This window comes from Equus asinus, chromosome 11 (genome assembly GCF_041296235.1).
Source record: "Equus asinus isolate D_3611 breed Donkey chromosome 11, EquAss-T2T_v2, whole genome shotgun sequence".
In the NCBI taxonomy this organism is placed as follows: Eukaryota; Metazoa; Chordata; class Mammalia; order Perissodactyla; family Equidae; genus Equus; species Equus asinus.
In genome coordinates, this window is record NC_091800.1 from 19,737,291 (window position 1) to 19,754,925 (window position 17,635).

General features: G+C 37.2%; 1 protein-coding gene across 1 annotated transcript in view; it reads left to right on the forward strand.

Moving 5' to 3' along the window:
* FREM2 (FRAS1 related extracellular matrix 2) overlaps positions 1-17,635 on the forward strand; it is a 176,462-nt gene that overhangs the window by 120,612 nt on the left and 38,215 nt on the right. The window contains exons 7-11 of the mRNA XM_044777268.2: positions 9,640-9,789; positions 10,956-11,165; positions 12,882-13,079; positions 14,110-14,274; positions 14,836-15,018. Of these exons, the coding sequence (XP_044633203.2) occupies positions 9,640-9,789; positions 10,956-11,165; positions 12,882-13,079; positions 14,110-14,274; positions 14,836-15,018 (906 nt within the window). The remainder of the gene's footprint in view (positions 1-9,639; positions 9,790-10,955; positions 11,166-12,881; positions 13,080-14,109; positions 14,275-14,835; positions 15,019-17,635) is intronic.

Consider the following 17,635-nt stretch of genomic DNA (forward strand, 5'->3'; position numbering starts at 1 on the left):
CACGTTGATATTGCCCTCCACATTTAATTGATCACAAAGCATTGTCACTATTGCTGAAATGCTTCTTGGATCTGAGTCCTCAGTCTTCTCACTTTCACTGTCCGTGTTTAAGACCTGGATTGCACATTCCCCTCAACGGTTCTCCTGCCTCTAGTCCTTCCCTGATTCAATCTACCGTAGTTCTCTTTGTACAAATCGAGCTTTGATTGTGTCACTTCAAGCTTAAAAGATTATCAGTGACTCCCCATTTTCTGTAGTTCCTGGTGTGGAATGCACGAACTTACACAGACAAAAGTGGCTCTAACCTTAACTTCTGCCCTCACCTTTTGCCCTGTCCCGCAGTTTCGTATGCTTCAGCCACCCCACTTCCTAACCCACCACTCGTGCTCAAGCCTTTCCTCCTCCTATTCCTTATGCCTGAGATGCCCTTCCCTTTCGCTGCTTTCAAACCCTGCTTAGTCTGCAAGCTCACGTTTTTCTTCTCTGGGATGTCTCGCTGCGCTCCGGCGCCGCCCTCCCCCCACACCCGCCTCCACCGTCCCCCAACCCCACCCCTGGGGCCCCCAAAGCGCTGATGCAATGACTGTGATTCTCAGACTCCAGTAGGCATCGGGTTCACCTGAGACAGTTTAAAATCTTTGACTCCAAGAGATTTTGATGTTGTTGATTTGGTGTGGGACCCAGGAATCTATGTTTAAAAAACCCCTCAGGGACTTGCAACACAGATCTGTGACCATCTTTGGGAATCATTGCCATAAAGAATAGGGTTTAGGAAATTGTAAATTATATCCCATTGAGTTAAGAAATCAATTAGTGGATCTTACCCTGTTTTCCTTCCCTTCCCTCCTTTATATATGATATCATATAGAATAGAAACAAAAATACAAAGTTTAAAAGCACTGTCCTAGAAGTCAGGGTGCTCAACAATATTTGTTGAATAAAGAACATTCATGAAGCTGCCTTCAAATTCTACTGGATGATGGAAAATTCTGATGACTGTGACATTTAAATTTTATTTTAAACTTGTATTGACCCTAAAAAAGACAAAATCAAAGTTTGGAGTGAAACTAGATTGACAGTAGACTCTCTGATAGCACCATCTTTTTGGAGAAAGGCTCATGATGTATTCTCAGCTGAAATCTTGGAAAGATTCAGTCCTTAAATTATCAGCATTCTAAACATGTACTGACTTTTCTTTATTCTCTCTGAGAAAATTATGGTTGGCAAGAAAAAGAAATGTCAAAACATGCCTTTAAACTGATACATACTCTTAAACGTTCTCCTTAAATATAATTTTAACTTTATTTTTCCAACAAGAATTTTGAAAATACTTTTTAAAGACTACATATGAGGTCTTTCTTAAGAATGTATGTTTACATATTTAAAGTATTTCTTGAAAGAAAAGTAGAGAAAGACCCAGTCAAAATTCTCTAAAACTAATTTTTTAAGATGGTATCAATTTTAAGATGTTATAGGAGGCAGTTCATCGAAGGTTTTTTTTTCTCTTCTTTGTTTTTCCTTTTTAAAAAGTAATAGATACTACTTGAAAACAAAAGTTAAATGTAAAATAACTAAATGTAAATGCAAATTAATGTATGTGAGAAATATATAGCAGATGAGGTAAAATTTTCCCATAATCCCATCACTAATAAATAACCAGTTAGCAGTTGGACATATATTCTTTATTTTTGTATGCGTCAATAATACATACGTACATTTTAATAAAATGGAATAATTTTATGCATACCATTCTGTAACTACTATGTAAAAAAATTTCATTACAGAAACGTAAAAAAATAATACAGCATCATATGCGCTGTATCTAAAATTAACCACTGTTACCATTTTTCATAGTTGTTTCAGATCTTTTAAAGGAATCAAACACTATACATAAAATATAAGTCCCCTCTGTTATCATTCAGCTTCCATAGTCCCCAAAAGCAGCAATGATCATTAATTGGATATGTATCTATTTCAATTTGCTGCTGCTTTTTTTAAATCAGCATTGCGTTTTTAAGATCTGGTCATTTTGATGCGGTTTTCTCTTTGCTTTGTAAATATAAATAAATGTTGCATTAAACATACTTGTAAATATTTCTGAGTATACATGAGCAGAATTTCTCTAAGATATATACCTAAAGATAGAATTGCTGGGTCGTGCTGGATGGACAATTTCTGTTTTCCCAGATATTACCAAATCTCTCCAAGGGATTGAGTCAATTTACCTTCCTACCAGCAACATCTGAGAATGTCTGCTTTCTTGTCTTGTTGAACTATCTAGGTTTTGCCAATCTTATGAGTATTAAATAGTGTCTCGTTATTTTAATTTTCACTTCCCTGAGTACTAATAAGATTACGTACAAATAACAAGACAAGTTTCCTTTTCTGAGACTTGCATGTTTATGTAATTTTCCAATTTTTCCATTTACTGTTAGGATTTTTGTCATAGATTTATGAGAGTTTTTATTCATTTTAGATACTAGTCTTTTGTCTTGGAGTGCGGGAATAAATATATACACTAAACAAAGTTATGTTGTAATTTTGTATATTATTACTGAGAGTTGTTTTCTGAGAATTGTGCAATAAAAAACCCACTATAATTGTATATTAATCAATATTTTCCTGTAGTCTTGTCAATTTTTGCTTTGTATATTTCAATACAAAATCAAATCAGCATATAATCTTAGTGGACTGTCCTTTTGTATTATGAAAAGTTCATCTTTATTAATGATTTTAATTGTGTTATATATATTAGTTAAATTATATTTGGACTTTTGTTAGTATTACTACACCACTTGCTTTTGTTCCTCTTGACCTAATATTTGCTTTTTATATCACTATATTTTCATATTTTCCTGTAGTTTTGTTTTACAGCTGTCTTTTATAAGTGATATGTAGTTTTGTTTTTTAATCCAATCTAACAAACTGTTTTAAACAGGAAAACTGAATTCATTTACATTTGTTTTATTTATGGAATATAATTTTAACTTTATTTTATTTTTATTTGGGGGTTCTGCTTATAGATTTTTCCCTTTTTTCCGCCCTCCTTCACAGCTTCTTGTTATGTCAAGCAAGTTTTCCTTCTTCTTTGTTATTTTGATTCTCTGCTGGTTTCTGTCCTTTTTGTGGAAACTTGTAATCTTAACAAAGATACTCTCTGCCCGTCTAACAAAGTTCCCTGTCTTGGATAAGACAAAGACTGAAGATAGTTTAGATGCCCGCTGAATTCCTCCATTTATAACCTCCTTACTATTGTCTCAAATTTTAGTTTCAGCATTAAGTTGAAAAATATCAATTATGATTATTACTTGTGCTTATGGTCAGTAGTTAGTTGGATTTACCAGCATATCTTATTGATTGCTCAACCAAGTTTCTGGCGTCCACAGTTCTTTCCTTTGAATTTGCTTTTTTTCTGTGCTTTTTGCAATTTCTCAGTGTGTATCTATAGGTGGGTGAAACCCCTTCATCTCTGATGCCTTAAAATATCTATATTTTGCCCTCACTCTTGAATTATATTTTTTTTGATCTCCATGGCTCACTTGTTGATTCATAGCCTATCTCTGGACTTAGAGACCAGCAGAACCATTCACTTTTGACTCCACTCACCACTATGATGTTCTGGTATATTTTTGATTCACAGAGATGTTTATCTTGTTTTGGGCATAGCTCTCTCTTTCCTTACAGAGTGTATTAACAATAAAAGGGAAAATCCTCAAAGCCACCAAAAAGAAATGGCATTATTACCTTTAATTTTTAATCTATCATTGCTGCTGATGAGACCAAGTGGAGAGTGTAAGATATAAAATCACAAAGCTGCCTTTAACCAGGTGTCAATGTCTCCACTAGCTTTTTTACCCCCCCAAAAAAGTTAACTTCATAGGCTGGTATTTCATTTCATTAATAAACTGTAATTTAACCAATCCCCTCTGGTGGATTTTGACTTATTTCCAATTGTGCCCTAATGCAAATGAAGTACAATAAACATTCTTGTGTATGTATCTTTGTACGTTTATGTTAGTTCTATATGATAAATTCTCATATATTGAGTTGCTGAGTAAAAATCATGTCGATTAAAATCTTGTGAGAATCCTTTGTATTGTGACTGCTTTTTTGCCTTGTTTAAGGTTAGTTAGCTTAGTTAGGGGCACAGACTTTATCTAGGTATGAATCCTAGTCTACCATTTATTTCCCTGATGTGCGCCTTTGGACAAACCTCCCTAACCTTCCATTTTCTTATCTGTGAAAAGAGGATTAATACAGCACATGCCTCATAGGGTGGTTGTGAGGATGAAGTAAGATATTGAATTCAACAATTAGTGTGGCAACTAACAATTAATTATTTGCTGAAGACACTGAAATGAGCTAGAACATGCAAATTGCAGACACTCCCAAAGGTGTCTAAAAACACTGGTGCTGTGCATGCCTAGGGGCAGAGGTTATGGAGGAAATCTCTGTACCTTCTGCTCAGTTTTGTTGTGAACCTAAAACTGCTCTAAAAATATATAGTCTATTAGAAAAAATACAACACTTGCGCCTGGGGGCACTTCTGGAACTTCTGATTTGGTAAATTGGAGGCAGGCCTAGCGTCTGTGTTTTTAAATCTCCTTGGATAATTCTAACACACCTTCAACTTAGAAAGGCCTAGTGGCAAAGTATTAAAAAGGAAAAGGAAAAAAGCCCTTTCTCTTTGAGTTTATTGAGCTTCAGTGCCCCCCCCCCCACCACCTTGCCCCGTGGACTTCCTCCAGATTCGAAGGGCAGCCCTGCAAAGTCATTCTCCAAAGACAACCACTGCTCCTCCTTCTGAGGCTTCTTAACTCCACTGCCTGATGCTGAGTGTTCTCTTCTAACTCGCCCACCACAAAGATGTCTTTATTCATTTGCTCTGACAAATGAATGATTCTATTTTACTTGGTATTCATTCACTCTGCAAATGTTAATTCAGCATCTACTGCCTGATGTTGATTATGCTACCTTTTGGGGAAAGCCAGTGAGTAAAGGAGGCTTAATTCCTCCCCTTGCCGAGCTCGGGGACAGTGGCGGATACAAGCACGCAGTGACAGTGGAGAGGGGGGCGGGCTTTGATGGGAAGGGCAGGGAACTTGACAGCTGAAGAGACTTCTAAACACTAGCCTGAAAGGAGGAGGGAGGCGTGGTCAAAGCAATGGCGCGGATAGCAAAGACTGGGAGTGGCAGACTTAAGACCTTCAAGACACCAGATCATTGAGTAGAAAAGGGGCTAAAGTGAGATTTAAAAGGCAAACTGAGACCAGATGTTTCCGTGTCTTGTAAACCATGTTAAGCAGTTTGTGAACAATCCTAAGAGCAATGAGAAACCTTGAAAGATTTTCAGCAAAGGGATTACCGTGATGAGATTTGCTTTGGGGGTCCGGGCTTTTTGATTAAGAGCCTGGTTAAGTGGCTGTTGGGGGAATTCAAATGGCAGGTGATGCTGCATCCAGGGTAGTGGCAGTGAAACAGAGAGAAACCAGGGAGTGGGGAGGGGAGGTGACTCAGCTGACTCTGTTTGAAAGGAGTTTACCTTGAGGCGCCCATGGCACAGGGTTGAGTAGGCAACCAGTTATCAAGGCCCAAAGCTCAGAAGAGAGATCTGAGTTGGAAGTAATTCAGGGAGGTTCCTTTGTATTATTTTCAGCCCTGAACCAAAACGCAGCATAAAAGCTTTTATTTCATTCAATGCTAAGCAAACATGTTAGTTAGAGCTAGGAAGCTTAATTGACTGATGGTCCACGCACATGAGCGTAAATAAGATTTGGCTCCAGATAGCAATTACTACCAGCACCTCTTCCTTTCATCTCATGAGACACAATGTAATTGTAAACATCAATCTAGACCAGACTTAGCCAAAAAAAAGAGTTCACTTTTTCCCTGTGGGGAAAAAGACTTATTTTCCCTTTGTCTTTGCTGCAGGTGTGTGTGTTGTATGGCTTGCCAAGCCTCCTCATCAACTTCGTTTGTAGGCAACAGGCGTGATCCTATCTGTGCTGTTTGTAGCGAAAGTATTCCCAACCTTGAAAAGCGTATTAAAGGTATTAATGTTTAATGAGCTAAAATAGACTCTTCTGGAGCCAATGCCTTGATCTTCGCCCTTTAGTTAAAAGTGTAACTCCACAAAGGATACAAAGAAGAAAGTTTGGCTTTTCTGATGAATTTCAAACTATTTCACTAGGCCAATTTAAAACCTCCCTTGTACTGCTCACACTATTTGGACATGACTTATCTTTCCTCAGCAGAGAGGGAGTAAACATGCACTCTGGAGTGTCATCTGTGGGTGATAGAGCAATGAGGAATGACTGCTTTATGGTATCTTGTGGGTGTGGGCTGGGGGATACATGGCTTTATTTGATCATTCTCTCATTCCAGGTAATAATATCAGCCACTGATTGTTTTCTCCATTAAGACTGTGAACTTACAAGGCACAGTGCGTATTTGAGATCTGATTAAATAGACTGAATTGAATAGGCTTTTCTAATTTACTTGAAGTTGTAATGTGAGTATTTACGAAGCTAATAGACAAAGGTCTACAGTTTACTAAACTTTTAAGAAAAAACAAGCTCTTATACAAAAACAAACAAAAATGTTATCAAAGAGAGTGAGTTTAAAATCTTATTCATAAATTATAATAATTTGCCAGAACAAGCAATTCTTCTGAATTTTGCATAGATATCCCTCAACCATTGACAGTCTTCACTCATTTATCCTTTTCTTCTGTTTACTTGCTTAGGACCCATTAAAATGCTCCAGGAACATCTTATCATTCATCTTGAGTGATATCTATAACTCAACTCACTGCTTGAAGGATTAACTCATTCATATGACCTAAGATTTTGTCCAAATGGTAACAATTGTAAAGAATATTTAAATTTTAGAGATTTTTGAAAAGGTGTTAATAAATTGAAATAATAATGTTTACTCTTTTCAGTTCTCACTCAACTAAACTGAAAAGTTGTAAAGGTGCTGATGTCTAGCTATTTTTTTAAATTAATGACATAAAAAGGGGCAGTTAACAAGAACTGTTTTTCTTATAAAACCAATTAAATTGTTTTTATCTCATCATAATCACATTATACTTTACAATGATTGCAATTGATTAATAGACCAATTTTTCAGCCATTATGAGTGAGCACAGAAGGGAAAGAAATCACATAACTTAAATCTATCGATAATCAAAACATTCATTTTAAAGAAATAAATATCTTTTCTAATGCCTTCTATTATCTGCTTTAGTAAAATTGAGAGATTTAGGATTAAAACTCTTTTTTTCCATTCCTTCTCTTTTGCCAAACGTTAATGTACTATGTATACAATAGGCAATATGATAACGTTGTTTGCATCATTCACATAACTCTTATTATCTGTTGCACTCTTGCATGTGCCACGCCCCCCCACCTCTCTCTCATTCTCTCTCTCTCTCACACACACACACACATGCATATAAAGCACATATGTCAGGCATGTAATGAATGTGCTATATATCGTAACTATTATCATTACTCTTTATTCTGAATAACATCTTGGATAAAATTTTCGGAGTACTTCACAGGACTCCCCTTTTTTTTTTCTTTTATAAACTACACATTGTGCTATAACATAAAAACACTTGACCTACAGTTGACAGAATGAGTGTGAACACACACGTGCAGAACGCAGTTTCACTTCCGATGTGTAGCCCCCTTGGTCTTCAACGGTTCTGTTCACTTACATGACTTACTCTGCTCCACTCCTAGCGTGTATCTGTGAGGAGTAAGGAGGTGGGAAGATGGGAGGTATCATTATTAAATAGGACGTCCCCCCTCACTGCATTTCACAACTCTCTTCCATAACTCAGAAACCTAATCTGTAGGGTGATGTGGTTTGCCAGGAATGTGAAGAGACTTAGACCATTTGTTGGATGCAGACGATCAGGCCTCCATGATAATTATAAAAACCTTTTAAAAGACATACAGATGTGCCTAGTTTGGCCATCTGGTCAAAATAAGCATTTTCTGGGCTCTGTCTTCACCTTTGCCCCTGCTTAGACATGAGAAATGTCAGGAATTTACTGGCTTGTATTTGAGGTCTGCCTTGACTGAGGTTACTAAGAGCTCCCCTTCACCTGCACACATACACGCACGTGCCCTCACACCATCCACGTGGAAAGGATGAGAAGGAGGTGAAGTTGACTCTAGTCAGATTTATGGCCCTGTGATTCCAAATACCTAAACAAAATTTCCAAGGATGGTTTTGTATTATTCAAGAGTTCAGGGGACCTATATGCTTTTTATAATGCGCCCCATAGGAAGAAACAAAGAAAACACAATTTTCGAGTTTTAATAAACATAATTTATTTGGGACAGGAAAATAAAGAATTCTAATAACTTGAGCCGTGCACAAAATGGACTTCCTTTGGGTGTGAGCCATGATTGTAGGGTTTTGTTTAATTTTGTGTGTTTGGTAATTCAATTAGATGCTCTAAAAAATGACGGTCATCACTTTAAAGGCCTTGTGTTTTGAAGAACACTGATGAGTTGCGTGTCCTTTTAGACTCAGTCCTTTTGAATCTTGTAAAACCACACACAGATGACTAAAATGTCTCAAGTCAAAGGGCTATTCGCCTTATTATGTGTATACACTCAATTGATTTATCCTTGTTAATGGTTGCTTATACAATGAGCTCACGATAGGTAAAGTATATATTCTGTATACTATTTCTGTAACTTCCTGTCAGCCTACAAATATTTCAGAATTTTTTTTAAGTAAGTACCCAAATTGTCTCTCCATTTTCTTTGTTAGTCAGCTAACTGCTATACCTTCTGGCAGCTGTCTCGCAAGGTAGACTGTTGGTCAGGGGTGGAATCAGACAGGTGACTACTGTTAGTTCAATTCATGACCAATACTGAAGAAAAAGGCAAGTCTCCAAAGTCTGTGTCCTACTTTAATGACCTAAGTCGTGTCATTTTCATTTGTGTTTAAGGCAAATGTAAACCCCTTGGTATGAGGTTATTTCTCTACTGGAACCTCAGTTGGTGTAGGGTACCCCCAAAGCCCCAGGTAACTTACAGTCTAGCCCTGGTCTTCCTAAAGTCTTCAAGACTGGCCATTGTGTATATTCAGTCTAGTTCTGCCAGTAGGTGCTAACCATGTGGTGATTATAAAAGTCCCAAATACACTGGATTAAGGCCAAATCTAATGGACCAGAAGATGTCGTGATGCAAATAATCTCTAGAGTGAAGATGCAACAGGAGATGATAAAATGAGGAGTCAGACCAAACTTGTAAAATTTCAACTTTATGCGTTTTGTTTCATTTTGGTTCTAATCTTACCTGCTAAATTTACAAGAAGTATATTTAGAAGCCATTTATAATCCTACATTCAGGGGACAAAGTAGCTCTTATGCCTCAAGATGAAAATGTTCCATTAAGCACTTTATCATATATATATATATTTTCAACAGAGACATTTTGACATCAAATTATATAAATCTACAGATCAAAGAGGTGTTATCTTACTGAAAGGAAAAAATATGATGATATAAGGAAATCAATAAGATGAAGCTAACTCTTCTTTGGAACTACGTCCGTTGAGTTTGATGTGGAAAAATAAAAATCACAGAAATGGTTTCTGTTTCATTTTTAACAGAACCAGTCTTCTACTTTGGCGATGTCCAGTACTCTGTGGATGAGAGTGCCGGCTATGTGGAAGTGCGGGTGTGGAGGACGGGGACTGACTTGTCCAGGTCTTCTAGTGTCACAGTGAGATCTCGGAAAACAGATCCTCCCTCTGCTGAAGGTAAGCAGTTTCTTCCATCACCTCTTTTGATTGTTCCACAATGTTCAATTTACCTTGACACAAAATACTTTAAAGCTAAAATACTTTACTCTTATTAACACAATCTGGTTGAACGGATGTTTTTTCTGGAATTATTTCTATGGAGTAGATAAATTGAGGCTCTGTTTACTACTGTGAGAAAATACATTTAAGGGCCATGAATCAGAGGCTAAGTTACAAATACATAAGTCAAAGACTCTAAATTCTAATGCTGTATTTGCATGAATTGGTTCTCTACACTTGGTAAATCTAACATCATTGAATATTATGACATGGTATGTACTATAAGAATAATCATACCGGCCACCCTCACGGAAATCTAATGACATTTAAGTATCATGCTGGTACGCATCTCTAACTTGGCTCCCTCCTTATGCTAGCCAAGTGTCTTCATAACTACTTCAAATGCAAAGGCTTTTTCCACACTTCATTATAAAAGCCATCCTAGTTGGCACATGCCTGCCTTTTATTCTGGTATCTACATCTCCAATGAGTTGATCATATAGTTTAGGACAAGCATAGGATTAGAAATTTCTTTTTAATATAATGATGTACACCTGAAACATATAATGTTATAAACCAATGTTACAGCAATAAAAAAGAAAAGAAAAGAAATTTCTTTTTTTCTTCTTCTAAATTACCAACAATGCAAACTCTCTCTCTCTTTCTCATACACACACACATGCATGCACTCATCTACACCATGCATGTTTTGTAGTAGCTCCAGAAAATAAATACAGATATTTAACTAATGTTAACCAAATGTAAATGTATATATTTTATATATAATTCATGATAATTGTATATTTGATTGATATGCTAACTATTTTAGACCTGATTTTTATTAGCTCTATCTGAGAATTCCAAAATAAAGATGGAGGAACTATAAGACAGAAAGCTAAAATAACTAGAGCTGAAATAATTTAGTTAGACATAGGTAGAACAAAGGTCAGAACCTAGTCTTTGATCTACTGTCTCAATAACAAATGTAGATACTAATCTTTATTTTGTAGCTACTGGTCTTTATTTTGCTAAATAGTATAAATAAATCTACATAATTCGCTTCTCATAATTTTGTTCAAATTTAGTCAATTCTCAATTGAATAATTCTTTTGTTACTATCATAGCTGGAACAGACTATGTGGGAATCAGTCGAAACTTGGATTTTGCACCTGGAGTCAACATGCAGACTGTTCGTGTTACCATTCTGGATGATCTTGGACAACCAGTGCTGGAGGGAATTGAGAAATTTGAACTGGTGCTTCGTATGCCTATGAATGCCGCCCTCGGCGAGCCCAGCAAAGCCACGGTGTCCATAAATGACTCTGTCTCAGACTGTGAGTGTTTATTAATTTACAATGATAAGTAAAATGATGAGCTAGAGTTTATATAAATGTTAGTAAAATGATAAACTAGAGTTTATATATCTGTATTAGTTAGCTAAGGCTGCCGTAAATAAGTACTACGGACTCAGAAATTTCTTGTCTCACAGTTCTGGAGGCTGGAGTCCATGATCAAGGCGTCAATAGGGTTGGTTCTTCTAAGGGCTGTGAGGGAAGGATCTGTTCCAGGCCTCTTTCCTTGGTTTGTAGATGACCATCTTCTCCGCATGTGTCTTTACATCATCTTCTATGTGTGTCTACATGTCCAAATTTCCCCTTGTTATAAAGACACCAGTTATATTGAATTAGGGCCCACCCTAATGACTTCATTTTTGCTTGATTACTTCTATAAAGACCCTATCACAAAATAAGGTCACATTCTTAGGTACTGGGGGTTAGGTCTTCAACTTAAGAGTTTGGAGGGGACACAGTTCAACCCATAACAATACCCTAGCTGACCATGTCTTTCTTCCTCTTCCTGATCATTTTGATAGAATTAGATAGTCTCAGAAGAAAGCATGTAGTCTTCCTCTCAAATTAAAAAAAAAAGAAAATGAGATTGTCCTCGATATCTTGATTGTGTCTTAAGAGTTCTTTTACTACAGATGAGTGGAACTTCATGGAGTTGCACAGACCTTTCAGTGTCAATGGTCTTTCTCCATTTCTCAGCACAAGACATTTTCTGTCATCTCCTTACACCCAGACACTCCTGAAATTTCTCTAATAAGGTGCCAAAAACATTGTTCTGAGACAACCAGCTGCTAGACACATGGCAGGGCTCTCTGACATGTCATCACAAGGGAATTCTAAATAGTCTTCAACTGTGATAATCTTGACATTGCTTGGAGGAGTCTAACCTGCTGTCAATGAAACCTGTATTTAATTGACCCAGCATAGGTGTCACCTAAAAATCTTACATATATATATGAGATTATACTCATCAATTTTTCCAATACAGTCTGTGTAAACTGTGCTTATAATTATGTGCACAATATTTACTGCTATTCATATCAAGAAACTCTGAAAAGCTCATGATTGAGCAACATATATAGATACAGATATCTTAAAGTTGCTGGTATTATCCCCTTTTTAGTATTTCATTGCATCTAACTGCTCCACAAAATAGGCAGAGCAAAATTTCAAAGATAAGGAAATCAAAACACTTAAAGTTAAGTGATTTGCTCAAGGCTGAAACATTGGCAAGTGCCTAAGTGAAGACTGGGATCCAATTCTTCTCGCTTCTGTTCCACTGTTCTTTCCACTAAACCATATTTTCTGGAATGCCATTTTCCTTAAGGAAATTTCTGCTCTCGTTCATCTGTACATTTACAGGCATACCTCGTTTTATTGCACTTCCCCGTATTGAACTTTGCAGATACTGAGTTTTTTACAAGACCCTCCACCAGCTAAAAGATTACGACTCTGAAAGCTCAGATGATGGTTAGCATTTTTTAGCACTAAAGTATTTTTTAATTAAGATACGTATGTTGTTTTTTTAGGCACAATGCTATTGCACACTTCCCAGACCACCGTATGGTATACAGATAACTTTTATATGCACTGAGAAACCAAAAAATTCGTGACTCACTTTCTTGTGATATTCTCTTTATTGCGGTGGTCTGGAACTGAACCTGCAAGATCTCTGAGGTATACCTGTATTTGTTTTTTCAGTGCCTAAGATGCAATTCAAAGAACGAGTATATACTGGAAATGAAAATGATGGGCAGATAGTTGCAATGATCCACAGGAGTGGAGATGTCCAGTACAGGTCTTCAGTGAGATGCTACACGCGACAGGGGTCTGCACAAGTGATGATGGACTTTGAAGAACGCCCAAATACTGATATCTCGATCATCACATTCCTCCCTGGTAAGTTTGGGCTTTAAATTTTTATTTGGAGTTTGAGGAGGCCAACTTTTTGGTGAGAAATGTATATTAGGGAAATACAAGTTCTTGATTCAACAAGCTCATGACCTGGCTCTATGTGCACTAAATGATCATAAGGTAAGGTAGATTGTAACAGGTTGAATAAATGTCCTTTTATCAGCTTATTGATTAGTTTCCAGTGATGTGCTATATTGTTTATTCAAAACTTATTCAGTGGAGGTGGCCGGCCCTGTGGCATAGTAGTTAAGTTTGCACACTCTGCTTCAGTGGCCTGGGGTTCACAAGTTTGGATCCCAGTCATGGACCTGTATACCACTCATGAAGCCATGTTGTGGCAGCATCCCACATACAAAACAGAGGAAGTCTGGCACAGATGTTAGTTCAATGACAACTTTCAAGCAAAAAGAGGAAGATTGGCAACAGATGTTAGCTCAGGGCCAATCTTCCTCACCCCTAAAAAAAAAAAAACTTATTCAGTGGGTAAGGGCATATCAAATGTATAGATTTCACAGTGCTCAGAGATAGTGTTCAAATGACAGAAATGGAAGGATATAGATGTCACACTTTAGCATGTATCCAGAGTCTTAAAATGTTTGATGACTTTGATCCAATAATTGTATTAGAAACTAGTACTGTGGCCAAATTAAGAATGACCAACCAGCACAAGCCTTCTAAATTTGCTTCCTGATCATAATGCTAGAAATTCATAAACAAAACTGGCATTTGCTTTTTTTCCCTTTGCTTTCTAAGATGAGTGACAGAACTTAAAGACAGACATTGAAGAAATTCCCTGTATAAATAGGGACCTGTTGTTGCATATGTTCAAACATGGTAGTCATTCATTCAGTAAATATTTATTAAAGGCTTACTACATGCCAGACAGTGTTCTCTGCACCATTGATAGAGCAGGGAAAGCAATATCCTTGCCCTTGTGGCGCTCACATCTAATTGCAGATGTATCCTTTTCGGCCTATGGGATATGATTGGCCTGCTGTCGTTATTATTGTTCCAGGTGAGACAGAGAAGCCTTGTATCCTTGAGCTGATGGACGACTCACTGTATGAGGAGGTAGAGGAACTCCGCCTGGTTCTCGGCACCCCACAGAGCAGCTCTCCCTTTGGGGCTGCAGTTGGTGAACAAAATGAAACTCTGATAAGGATCCGAGATGATGCTGATAGTAAGAAATCATTTCTTGTGCTCAACTGTAAATTGGGAACTGAAATCCATCTATGTTAAAGTTTTAGGTGGCTCAGAAAATAACCCCTTCTTTCTGTCTAGGGTTTTAAAGTACTTGAGAAATAGGAAAAAGATTAAGCCAAATGGTGAATGAAATAAACCATCAAAACTGGAAGTTGATGTTGGAGAATGTGGTTTATATCTAAAGTCTGAATCCCAGGCATTCATACTTGCCCTGCCCTCCTCATACACCCTCGGGTGCAGTTAGTCCCAAGCCAACAGTGTCCTCCCTCCCCTCCCACTCTCCGTAGCTCACTCCCATGAAATTGTTGGCATATGGAGACTACCCAGAGCACGTGCTCTTTGGGAGCTAGTTAATTCCCAAGGAAGGAGGTGGGCTATTCGTGCTCAGTTTCACCTAACTCACCAGTAATATGGGGTGAGGGGACAGAGAGAAGCCAGGACTGTAATATAATTAAGCTCCCCCCATACGGAAGAAACATAAATGAAGAAAAAGCATTCCCCTTACAATTTAATTTGTCCGTATTTCCCACAATTGTAGAGACAATTATTAAGTTTGGAGAAACGAAATTTAGTGTCAGCGAACCCAAAGAACCAGGACAGTCGGTGATTATAAAAATTCCAGTGATTCGCCAAGGAGACACGTCGAAGGTTTCCACCGTGAGAGTCCACACCAAGGATGGCTCAGCCACCTCTGGAGAAGACTATCACCCTGTCTCAGAAGGTACGGGGGCTCCCAGGCCTGTCTCCAGATGGGTCATGTTCATACTGTGTGCTGGCGCCCTTGAAAAAAAGAAGAGAAATATCCAATTGAGATGAAAATAGACATACTCCTTCAATTTAATCTCCTTCAGAAAAACAAAGACACTGAAATTTATTTCCAGGATTTTCTTTTTTTACTTAAAGGGTATATGTATTAGGGAAATTTTGAGTAGATGGGCTAGATGATCTCTGTTTTGAATCTGCTTTAACGTTCAATAGGTTTTACTTCATTATGGTAATCAGATATTAGATAATAACTTTCCTGGAATATTCTATTACATTGAAAATGTGCATGATAGCTGAGATGATAGTCTATTTTAGTTTATAGAACGCCAATAATTTAAAACTTCAAGCTAGAAAACTTTTTATTAGTGGAGGGCACTAAAAGAGGGGTGAAATAGCAACTGCTGAGACATGAATTCTCTGGGCCTTAGAAGCCCATTACAGATGCCTTTCATCTGTGCATCTCCTTCTTCAAGTTGTTGGACCATTTCACCACTTACTTTTGAAATTTTGTTTTATTGAGGTCATAATAGTTTGTAATATTGTGAAATTTCAGTTGTACATGATTATTTGTCAGTCACATATATATGTGCCCTTTACCCCTTATGCCCAGCCCTCAACCCCCTTCCCCTCTGGTAACCACTAATCTGTTCTCTTTGTTCACTTGTTTGTTTATCTTCCACATACGAATGAAATCATACAGTGTTTGTCATTCTCTGTCTGGCTTATTTTGCTTAACATCATACCCTCAAGGTGTGTCCAGTTGTTGCGAATGGAATGACTTTGTCTTTTTTATGGCTGAGTGGTATTCCATTGTATACATGTACCACATGTTTATCCAGTCATCAGTTGATGGGCACTTGGGTTACCTCCATGTCTTGGCTATTGTGAATAATGCTGCAATGAACATAGGAGTGCATAAGTCTCTTTGAATTGTTCATTTCAAGTTCTTTGGATAATATGGTATTTCTACTTTTAATTTTTTGAGAAATCTCCATACTGTTTTCTATACTGGCAGCACCAATTTCCATTCCCACCAGCAGTGTATGAGGGTTCCTTTTTCTCCACATCCTCTCCAACGTTTGTTGTTTTTGTCTTGGTAATTATAGCCATTTTAATGGGCAAAAGGTGATATCTCATTGTAGTTTTGATTTTCATTTCCCTAGTGATTAGTGATGTTGAACATTGTTTCATGTGCCTGTTGGCCATCTGTATATCTTCCCTGGAAAAATGTCTGTTCATATCCTCTGCCCATTTTTTGATCAGGTTGCTTGGTTTTTGTTGTGAAGTTGTATGAGTTCTTTGTATATTTTGGAGATTAACCACTTCTCATATATATGATTTGCAAATATTTTCTCCCAGTTGGTATGCTGTCTTTTCTTTTTGTTCATGATTTCCTTTGCCTTGCAGAAGCTCTTTAGTCTGATGAAGTTGCATTCGTTTATTTTTTCTTTTGTGTCCCATACCTGCGTAGACACGGTATTTGAAAAGATCCTTCTAAGACAGATGTCAGAGAGTGTACTGCCTAAGCTTTCTTTTAGAGGTTTTATGGTTCCACATCTTACCTTCAAGGCTTTAATCCGCTTTGAGTTAATTTTTGTGTATGGCAAAAGATAATGGTCTACTTTCATTCTTCTGCATGTGGCTGTCCAGTTTCCCAGCACCATTTATTGAAGAGAACTTCCTTTCTCCATTGTACATTCTTAGTTCCTTTGTTGAAGATTAGCTGTCTGTAGATGTGTGGTTTTATTTCTGGTCTTACTGTTCTGTTCCGTTGATCAGAACAGAACAGAACTGAACAGTGTGCATGTTTTTGTGCCAGTACCATGCTGTTTTGATTGCTATGGCTTTGTAGTATATTTTGAAGTCAAGAATTATGATGCCTCCAGCTTTGTTCTTTTTTCTCAGGATTGCTTTAGCTATTCAGGGTCTTTTGTTGCTGCATATGAATTTTAGGATTTTTTTGTTCTATTTCTGTGAAGAATGTCATTGGGATTCTGATTGGTATTGCATTGAATCTATAGTTTGCTTTAGGTAATATGGACATTTTAACTATGTTTATTCTTCCAATCCATGTGCATGGAATATCTTTCCATTACTTTATGTCATCATCGATTTCTTTCAATAATGTCTGCTAATTTTCATTGTATAAGTCTTTCACCTCCTTGGCTAAATTTATTCCTAGATATTTTATTCTTTTAGTTGTGATTATAAATGAGATTGTATTCTAGAGTCCTCTTTCTGTTAGTTTGTTATTCTAGAGTTTTCTTTCTCTTAGTTTGTTATTAGAGTATGGAAATGCAACTAATTTTTATAAGTTGATTTTGTACCCTGCAACTTTTCTGTAGTTGTTGATTATATCTAATAGTTTTCTGATTGGATTCTTCAGGCTTTTCTGTTATAAAATCATGTCATCTGCAAACAGTGAGAGTTTCACTTCTTCCTTGGCGATTTTGATGCCTTTTAGTTCTTTTTCTTGCCTAGTTGCTCTGGTCAAAACCTCCAGTACTATATTGAATAAGAGTGGTGAGAGTGGGCACCCTAGTTTTGTTCCTGTTCTCAGAAGGATGGCTTTC